An 11,175-nucleotide genomic window follows, 5' to 3' on the forward strand; every position below is an offset into this window, starting at 1 on the left:
AATAACTTGATCGCTTGAACTTTTCACAAAGAACGAGTGGATTATGATTTTTTATATTCATGCATTTATTTGAGGAACTTTAACGTGTGAAACGTCCTATCAGAGTGAGAGGAAACAAGTGGACTTTAAAGTAAAGAAAAGTAAACATGTTCATGGTAAATCAAACTCAATTGAATTGACCTTGTATCCAAACTTGATGCAAAGGGTGATCATCATCTTGATTACTTTCTTGAGAAGAATAATTGATGACTTAACATATTAGATCAAGATACAGTCAATCAAATCAATTAAAATAGACTTCAACACTTTTCTTAAATCTTTTTGGGTAACATCAAACCAATCTAAAATGATAATCTATTGTTAAACCCAACAATGAAAGATGCATAGTTACTTCTGAATCTTGTCATATTATCATTTATTTACAATATCTTAAACAGAATTGAGGGAAAAAAGGAAAAAAAAGGAAAACTTGAAATAGATTGGTTGAGATCAAGCAATGGCACAAATTTCAAATCGTGAAGAAATGAAAATAATGTTTTATATTTGCTTTAGCATGTGATTTGAAACATTCTGATCATACTAATTCATAGGCTATAAGATGTAGGAAGAGAAAACAAAAAAAATATAGAAGGAGATTGTGAGATTCTGCTCATACTAATTCATAGGTTATAAGATATAGGACAAGGGAACAATAAGACGTAGAAAAAAAACACATTGAGAAAGTGTGAGCAAAATAATCATTTCCTCTTATACTCTTCCTACATGCCCTGCAGTAAGCAGTACCCAGATGCATTGTATTCTGCAACCAGAAGCTCTGGAGTCATGAATTCTAATACAGTCTCTCGGATAGGCCAAGTGGCATCATTACCTGACTTCTCCAAAATCTCACTTCTCTTGAAGTGAGCTTGGTCAACTAAGAAACACATCTTGGTGGGATTCAATTCTAGAGGTAAATATACTCATCTGATACCTGTGAAAGGGATCAAAGTCAGTTTTGTAATTTGTATATGATTGAGGAATGAAACTTACCAGCGGTTTTGCAAAGTGTTTCAATAAAGGCCCCAGGATGGACCACACAGTGGTCCATGACTGAGCTTGAATTTGGAGATGGATAAGGGTTTATCAAGGGAAGCTGTATCATTGGTGTTATGGAGTAGTATAATGAAAGACTAAAACAGTGATAAGAAAAGACTACTGACCAGCTGAAATCCCAAATATATTTCAAAGCAGCTGCAATTGATGCTGCCTTAATGGACATGCATGGTACTCAGACCATGCAGTCCAATCACTGGAAGCGGGATGTATTGTTTTGAGTTAGAATGCTTGACCCAGCATGCAACACACAGACTCAATGGTGACCTGTGGTTATATCAGATCACATCCACAGACAGCACTCTCATGTGGTGAAATTGGAGAGAGATAAGCAAGAAATCAGTAAAGAATTGAACAAAAGCAAATAAAGAAGAGTAAATAAAACAGATTCACTCACCAATGAATACAAGGAATTCAGCCAGGACATTTCATGTCATTCATAAACTTTGTGGTCTTGTAGAAATTCTTGCAAAGATTTGAAATCTTGGCCTTCTTGAGAGTAAGGTGGAGGTGTATTTTGAGCTTGAGTGAAAGTTCTTTGCAAGACTCCAAGACACTAGATTGCCTCTTGGATCTTGTCCAAGAAGAGGGATGAACAAGTTGCTACAAGTTCCCTGATGAAAGCACAATCTTTGTCATTGAATATGAGAGATGTGCCTTGTTTCTTATACTCTAATGTATTCCTGAAAACTGATTGTGTTTGTTGGTAGAGTGACATCAATTGGTCAAAGGTACAATCTGAAATCTTATTCCCAAGGATATCTTGGACTTTGTCAGTCCTTCAAGGCATTTGATAACTTTGGCAGATACTTTACAAAGCCCATGAAGCAATTTTCAGTCGGGTGAAGGAGAAGGTAGTCAATTGGAGAAGTTGGAGAATGCTGATGGATCAAGTAAAAGTTTGATGAAGAGATGAATGGTGAATTGGTTAATTGAATTCAATTGGGATCAAGGGTGGTGGTTGGTTCTGAGCTGGAATATAGCTCATTCATTTGAAGCACTGGATGGGGTATTGGCCAAATTGTGCTTGGCAAAAAACAAGAAAAAATTGACAAGGTTTTTATGCAGATGCAGTACATACATCTTCTCATTTTTTTTATTTCTTACTTAGTTTTTCTTTAATCTCAATTCCTTTTCTTGTATTTCATTTTTGGGTTTAATTTAAAACCAAAGAAATTTCATAAATTTGAATGGCTCTATACCAGATTTGTTTTTTTTGTTTTCCCCATAAGCTTTGAAACTCAATCAAGTTTCAATAAATTGACTATTAATCTTGAGATTCCCACCACATCTTTAGGATCTTGAATTGAATTTCTCGAGATACAATCTCAAAAAAAGAACAGCTTATGGCCCACTTCATTCTACTTTTCAAGGAGGTACACAAGTTCTACCAAAATGGCTATAATCAAAGCTGAATCAAACAAATTCATCTGAAGTCTACAAAGCTTCATCATCTTATATGATAATAAAAAAGCTAGCAAGATTAATACAAAGTTGATCTATCACATTTGTTTCGTATACAACATAATCTTTCATTCTACTCAGACCATACAAATCACTTTACTACTAATCAAAACAAGTATCCAGGTACCCAAGAGATTGGTTGGATATGTTACAAATTCTTCAGCTTTACCCACCTCTTTTGTCATCACATTCTATCATCTTGGAATCATAATTTAAAGCTATTCAAATCCAAATGAGAATTCAAAAAAAACATCAGTATATAATTTCCCAAAAATGTGAATTCAAAGAGATTTGAATCAAACCTTTGAAATATCTCTTCCCCAAATCCCTCTTTTAATCCAATCTACCATCAACAATACACGAGTTCTCATAGAAACTTGTTCAGACCAATAAATTGATCTCCACTGTAACAAATGAGATCCAACAAAATCCAAAACAAAAAGAGACATTAACTCATTTAAAGATTTTGATTTTTTTGATTGACATCCATATCATTACAAATAACACGAACCAAATAAGATGCTATTAATCCACCAGCAAAACTACCATTACCACCGAAATCGAAAACCGCTGAATTTCCAATATCTAAAAACCCCAAATATAATTTTATGAATACCTTCTTTAACATAAGAATGAATCCAAAAGAAAAATCGAACAAAAAAACTTACAAGCCAAACTACCTAAATGACGGTAACTAAAAGGTTCTTCATTCTCTTCATTCTCAACTTTCTTTTCTTTGTCTTTGACTAGTTTATTAAACTTTTTAGCTAAATATTTCCCTTCTTGATTCGCTACTTGAGCTGTTGCAGGTAAACTAGTCAATCTATTTGAAATCTCTTGAAACATTTTGGCTAATTCATTTAATCCTAAATTATTATCATGATCTGCATCATATTTTTCAAATACATCCCTTTTGATTCAAATTGACATCATCAGTTGGTTTATGATTTGTATGTTTTTCTTTTGTAGAATCATCTTTTAACTTACCTAACTTTTTCTATATGCATTTGTGAGGTTGGGAATTTTCTTCTGACATGTTTCATCATCATTTCAAATTCTTCAAAATCGATTTGTCCATCACCATTCTTATCACACTGATCCACTAATTCTAAAAGATAATTAACCTGAATACATTCACCATCGTCAATGAATCTTCAGTAAATCGTCAAAATTCAAGGAATCTTACTAAATTCGTCTCGATTGTTGAAGCGTCCCCAAGAGCATAAACAGTATCAGTAGGAGCGCCTTTAACTCTCAAACTAAAAATTGACAAAACGTCTTGTTAGCAATTGAAAGTTTGACTTGGAAAACATCTTGGATCAATCAATCTTAACTGTGAATCCACTTCTAAAGCGTGTTTGTGATACTGATTTGGTAAATATCCTGCCACTTTTTTCGTAAATGGATTCATGGCAATTCCAGTGGACCATAATACAAATCCAGCTGGAATCGTATGTTCTTTTTTATCTGTTTTATTAGTATATGTCACTGAAGTGGGTGTGATCTCTTTGACGCGTCTGATGATCAAAATTGGTCATGTAAAGAAATATCATATGGGATCAGATTCAGGGGCGTTGAATAAATTGTAAATCCTCACGGTCACTTACGCATCTAAACGACCATTAAGAGAATAATCCGTACTGCTCAGTATATATGAGCTGATCTAACCTAATAAAAAATTACTCACTCAGGATTGTATCAATTTCAGCTTTGGCGAAACGTTTCTCAGCATATTGTGAGATTTTTTCACTGTAGGTATTGAGGATATGATCTCTAGATTGAATCAAGTGGATAGATACTTCACTTCCTAATAATTTTGGGAACTAAAAATCAAATATGTGATTCTATCATCAGATATGAGTAGAGCGGATATGGAAGCAAAGAAAGGTTGACGAACATATTTGAGCATATCTTCAGTGATCATGTCGTATAACTTTCATCACCATACCAAAACAGAGGTTTACAGATCAAATCTGATCAGCACTGAATTTGTCATACTGGATTACAATGTACCCAAACAGTTCAACTTGTAATTCACCTCAGAAGCAAATTCAACCCCAGTTGGACCACCACCACAAACCACAAAACTCAATAACCTTTTCCTTTCTTCTTCTTCTACTGCTGGTAAATTAGCCGTTTCTAAATTATTGATAATCTTCGATCTGATTTCTCTTACATCATTTATCGTCTTGAGTTGTGAACAATTATTTAATCCAGGTACTCCATGTGTATTTGATACTGAACCCACTGAGATGACTAATTTATCATATGCTGAAATACATTAGAATGTATTAGATTTATTAATGTATTGGACATCATTGATGGTATCAATCCAGAAATGACTTACGAACGTAAAAGGCTTCTTGATTTTCAACCGTCGGTTTCACTTCTACTAATCTAGACTTTAAATCTATATCAACTGCAGAACCTTGAAGGTAATGTCCTTTAACTCTAGCAACGATCTTTCGGATCGGTTCTACTAATGTTCGCGTCTCGACTGTTCCTACTGTGGCTGATGGTAAGAGAGGGGTGAAGAGATTATAGTTTTCTGGCGCACTATCAAATGTCAAGAAGGTAAAGATCAGTATTTGATTCAAGGAGGATGATTGACAAGGTGATCTGACATTACTACTACATGATAGTTATCTGGATCGAGCGAGTTGATCAATCCTACACCCTATCGATGACCAACAAAATGAACTCAGTATCTATGTTCATCTCCAAGTCAAAGGAAACCGAATCACTCACGCCCCAACCTCCACCAATGATGACCAATTTGGGTTTCTTAGAATTCTGAGCATTTTGATCATCATCATCATGATCACCTAACAAATCATCCGCAATCTGAAAACATAACCCACAACTTTTTAAGTCACTTGATTTTCAGATTCAAGGGATTTGTAAAGTTATCTTACTTTGAGGTTTTTAGGACCACCACGATGAGAAGTAAGAGAAAGTGTATGAGTTGGAACTCGATCTAAATGACGATCAGAATAAGTGGTTGAATCATAAATCAATAATCCAATTAAACAAGTTCCACAACTATTTTATCAAAAAAATCAAAATCCAATCTAATCAATTTCTGATTCAAAAGCATGGATGATAAGTGGATTATCTTTACCTTGCTGTTACTACTCCAAAGGAGACTCCTATGATGGCTAGTCCGCGTAAGATTGGATTGGTTGGAAAGTTCAATCTTAATGATGAGGTGGATGGCTTAGTTGATGATAATGTACGATGTCCAATAGGAACTTTCGAGGATAGCCTTTGTAGGTGGACTGATCTTGTGAAGATCGATCGATGTTGTGGAATTGATCGCCACATCATGAAGCACAGTACTTGAGGTTCCAGTCAGAGATACGATCGAAAGTAAATAAATAATATCAGATTCAACACCAACTCATCACTGCATCATCAAATTAATACAATATGTACGTCATTTCTCTGCTTCCTGCTCAAGACCACTTCTCCGCCCTTCCCTTGTCATTCTCTTCTTCATTTCTCTAACGCCTACCCAACCAAATCCCTTGTTGGTTCTACTCCTTCCGAGCACAGCTAATTAAAACAAATACCTCAAATTGCACGTCAACATCCTGTACCGAAGAAGATGAGATCCGGTACCGTATGTCTCTATACCTCAGTGGTAGAGCGGCCGCCTGCAGAACCGTGTAGTACCGCCCAGCGGCAGGCCACGTGTTCAAATCAGACTCTACAAAGTGCCCGTAGCCTCGGACCCTTGCAAGTTGACGTGCGCTTTTCATTGTTCAGCTTCATTTATGACATATCAGAAACGTGGAATAATAAAAACTTACTTAATAACTTTGACAAAAGTTCTAAGGGTAAGGACACAAGTTTTGGGCAAAAGTCCCAAGGCCAAATGCCCTGTAAAGATAATAATTGCTCCATGATAATACAAAAACCCCTACGGGGCGGTAGCGGTACCAATAAGAAAAATGAGACATGAAAAAATCAACAACTAACAAAATCACAATTTATCAGAGCTGAATAAATACTAAATGAGGTAAATGAAATTTAGACACAATAAAATATATCTTCAACAGAAGAATTCTCAATCTTTTTTTTAAAAAAAAATAATAATAAGTAAACCATATCTCTCTCTTTGACTTTTTATAGAAAAAAGGACACAATAAAGTATAGGATAAAAATCTGGACAAAGACAACAGGCTTGCAAAAAATTACCTTTGCCAGCTGAAAGAATCGGGCAAGAGGTGGGAGGGGCTCAAAATTATAGAGGATATGAGAACAGAAATGAGAATATAAGAAGAATGAGGAAAGGGAACTAGAAAATAATTTGGAAAGTGGTAAACAGCAAAGAACAAACCAATGATCTCATGGCTGTAAACACCTTGTGAACTTCAAAAACTCAGACCCGACCTGAGGATAATTACATGTGACATACACTGATGTACAATTTTCAATGGTGTGAAATTTCACTTCCCATCTGTGATGATTGACTGCCCACCTGGAATATCAGGGGTGAAGTAAGGTGAAGATTTTATCCCACCTTGATGCAGACATACACTGATGTACAATTTTTAAAGGCGTGGAGTTTCACTTCCCAACTGTGATATAATGGATGCACAATGGGGAAAATCATTTTCCCATCTGATGTGAAGGCATACTGATGTACACTTTGTAAAGATGGTGAAATGAGGAATATAAGGTGTGAACATGGGTGAAGATTATTCCCCCCGCTTAATGTAGACATACACTGACATATAATTATTAAGCGTGTGAAAATTCAGTTCCCACTTGTGATATAAGGAGTGGACAAGGGGGAAAGTCAGTTTCCCCCTCTGATGTGAAGATATATCAATGTACACGTTGCAAAGATGGTGAATATGTACTGCCCACTTGGAATATCAGGGGTGAACAAGGGTGAAAATTATTTTCCCCCTTTGTTGTGGACATGATGGAGATTCCCACCTGTGATATAAGGGTGAGCAAGGGGGGAAATCAAATTCCCCCTTGTACGTGAAGAGATACTCATGTAGGCTTTGGTGTAAATCTTTTTTCCATGTTGGAACAAAACCTACATGATTATCTGTGGCACTTCTCACTTAGAGTGATGAACATATGTGATGTCCTTTTCAAATCTCTATAATCAGCATCATTTCAACAAGAACAGAACAAAAAATTTTAAGGAAATAAATTCTTGCATAACAAACTAATCATGTGCCTCATTGTTTGAGCCATGCATTACTTTCAATCATCACTTTCACCCTAGCCGCTCTTTTATCCCTTGATAGCTCAGCACATAGCTTTGCCTTGAGATTATGGTGATCCATCTTAAGACTGTTTTCATTCTCATAAGTTTTGACACACTCCCTTTTGAATTTCTCCCAGGCCTGAGGACTCATTAATGCTTTCTCCTTCTCTAAAATCAAAATCCCGTTCACTAGGGTTTCTGAAATCTGGCATGAAGAACTGAACTGGGTCAGTTTGCATACATCTGGTTCGATTTGATTTCCAGTAGCATCAAAGGATTCCAAACCGCTTGTATAGTGTGGTATCTAAATTATACACATCATCAGAAACTAGCTCGGATGAATTAGTTAGTAATTGATTGGGTTTGTTTAATGCAGATGTATTGCGTCTTGTTTAAGTAAATGTGTAAGAACCAAATGTCTCTAGACTTACTTTTCTGTTGCATAAAATCTCAGACACTCCATTGCATCGGGATGACGCCACCTTGATGCCAAATTTCTTGACTAAATAAAGGCCTTCAACAGACCCAAGAGAAGCGGCATCCTTCTTTTCACACAGCTGGCCTGTCTCTTGATTGATCAGGCCAAAAAGACCAAATGCATATTGAGTGTGATCTTTATCCACATGGAGTTGATTGGCACAGCCATCACAAGATACAATCAGGTTTGATGCAAAGACCTGTCCATTAGGGGTGTCCTGCCACTCCAGCTTATCAAAAATAGGGATGTTTGTACTGAGACAAATAGCAATGTCGGTCTTAAAGATGTATAATGATAGGCTGGCAAATAGGCCAGCCAAAAAATCACAAATCTTGTGAAATTCTTCCATTTGCTCCTTGTCAGTCAAAATTTGATCTATGGCCGTTGCAGTAAATGCACTCATTGCACATACTCCTGATAGTGTCAATGAATAGTATATTAGCATATACTATTAATGAATAAATAGGTTGTAGAAAGTCTGATAACTTCTACCAAAGTTGTGTAGATCAATATCTACGAGTATGAATGGGTAAAGATTTGGGTGTAAGAGCTTTACTTGCAATAAACAAGTAAAGACTACAGTTAGTTGACCTTTAAACAAAGGCTTTAGCCCAGGGATTTTGGGTTAATTATTGTCTTTAAAATAATTAAAAATAAGAGCAACTGACGTGCAGTTCTCAATCCTAATTTGATCCTCTTGATCTTATTCAAAGAAAGGTCAAAGAAGGTGGTGTTAAAGTCTATTATAACACCAGGAACTTTACACTCTGACTAATAGAGATTTCCCCATGGATTTAGAGTTTTTTATGTCAGATGAATCCCAAATCTGATATAATCAGTACCCAAGGACTACTTCCTTACAAGTAATTTGACCAAATGGATATTACAAGAACTACTGATTATGGAATCTAATCAAAAACAAAGTTGAATGAGCACACATAATAAGCAACAAGACACAAGGTTTGAGGTTCAAGGTTTGTAGAATCAGGCCTTTAAGTTTTGGTAATTGATAAGCAAAGTTTCAAGGTTCTAGGAAGATGAATAAAAGAAAAGTTGTGTAGTTGTTGAATAATAATGTGATAATGTTCTTCCTCTCAATTTGGTTAGATTTTCAGGGTTTGTATAGTCTGAACCTTGAAAATCTTTGGACTGCAAGTGCGCACAAATTGTGGTTCTATGGTTAGGGTAATTACAGTAAGACAGTTACTATTGAATTATAAGTATATTTCCTTTGTTACATATGTGATACGGCTGTGAAATATATGTACCTTTGGCTTGAATCAAGTTTATGTATGTCCACACCCTTCTATGTAAGGTCTGTACATGTTACATATGCCAATTATATGTAACTTGACTCTTGAAACTGAGCCCTGAGTTGTAATTGCTATTTTTAAGGTTTTTATTACAATATGTTGCCCATTCGACAGCAACCCATCCATCCACACACATGTTCATCATCAGTTTGATTGGCTTCTTCAGCCTCCGGACTCTTGCTTTTCTTCTTATGAGCTTTATTGAGGGTGCAAGGATTTCTGGCTCTTGCATGAAGGTAAGCAGTGGAGATTGAGTGATTAAACTGTTCTCTAAGGTCTTCGTTCATTGTTTCAAATGGGTTACATCGGACAGCTATAACTAGAGAGAGATCTTCTTTGTTGATGACGCCAACAGTACCGTGACAGACCTTGATCTCTTCCCATCTGGGCAGTCCTCGTTGGCATATCAAAAAGTAAACTTTGTGTTGAGAGGAGGTCCCAGCTTCTTAGCTAATTGACACTTCAGCTGAGTCCGTTTGTGGTTATGCCAAGAGTATAATTGACCAATGCTGCATTTCTGGTCCCTTTCCTTCCGGTATTTGAGGTGACATGACAATTTTTTTGATTTGAAATTGTTGGGCTTCACTCCTGCGGCGGCTTGGGCTACTTGGTTTTGTTGTATTCCCATGCTAATATTGATATAGGTGTGTTTCAGTGCAAGATATTAGTCTGAATGACTCAATAGATTATTGCAAAAGCAATTTGACAGATGATGCGAAATAATTGTCTGAAGACAAGATATATGACAAATTTGTAATGATTGTTTGTGTCAATGATTTAAGATATCAAGCAAATAGATCATTTATTTGATTTGATGATTGAAGATATTAAGCAGATAGATTGTTTATTTGAATAGAATTGGTTCAATTCATTGATAGGAAAGGAATCAATGGGAAGATAGTTTGATTGATTAATGATTTGTTCCGTTCATGATGATGAGCGGAATGATTCATTGATGAAAGAATCAAGCATGTGATTGAATATCATCAAAATATATCATTTTTAATCAGCAGAAGATCATATGCTTCTGAACATGGTAGAATACTTACATGGCTCAAGAGTATTGTCAGCCCTGAGTACTAAACCAGAGTACCAATGGGCGACATATTATAATAAAAACCTTAGAAATAGCAATTACAACTCAAGGCTCAGTTTCAAGAGTCAAGTTACATATGATTTAGCATATGTAACATGTGCAGAACTTACATCAAAGGGTGTGAACATACATAACTTTGATGCAAATCAAAGCTACATATATTTCACAGCCGTAACACATATGTAACAAGTGAAATATACTTATAATCCAATAGTAACTGTCTTACTGTAATTAACCTAACCATAGAACCACAATTTGTGCGCACTTGTAGTCCAAAGATTTCCAAGGTTCAGACTATATAAACCCTGGAAATCCAACCAAATTGAGAAGGAGAACATCATCACATTATCATTCAACAACTACACAATTTTACTTTTATTCATCTTCCTAGAACCTTTAACCTTAGTTGATCAATTACCAAACTTTAAAGGCCTGATTCTTCGAACTTTGAAACTCAAACCTTGTGTCTTGTTGCTTATTCGTGTGAGCTCATTCAACTTTG

The 11,175-nt window shown here is 35.8% G+C and overlaps 1 protein-coding gene across 1 annotated transcript; it reads right to left on the reverse strand.

Moving 5' to 3' along the window:
* Positions 1-2,633: 2,633 nt before the first annotated feature.
* MELLADRAFT_110853 (uncharacterized protein) lies at positions 2,634-5,880 on the reverse strand (the record flags this gene model as incomplete). Its single annotated transcript, XM_007415143.1, has 15 exons — positions 2,634-2,747; positions 2,859-2,960; positions 3,068-3,141; positions 3,225-3,466; positions 3,544-3,664; positions 3,859-4,073; positions 4,164-4,167; positions 4,244-4,379; positions 4,454-4,489; positions 4,595-4,827; positions 4,904-5,112; positions 5,181-5,233; positions 5,305-5,400; positions 5,472-5,598; positions 5,678-5,880. The coding sequence occupies 15 exons, from the start codon at positions 5,878-5,880 to the stop codon at positions 2,634-2,636; spliced, it is 1,965 nt and encodes a 654-aa protein (XP_007415205.1).
* Positions 5,881-11,175: the final 5,295 nt, after the last annotated feature.

This window comes from Melampsora larici-populina, assembly GCF_000204055.1.
Source record: "Melampsora larici-populina 98AG31 unplaced genomic scaffold MELLAscaffold_48, whole genome shotgun sequence".
Taxonomy (NCBI): domain Eukaryota; kingdom Fungi; phylum Basidiomycota; class Pucciniomycetes; order Pucciniales; family Melampsoraceae; genus Melampsora; species Melampsora laricis-populina.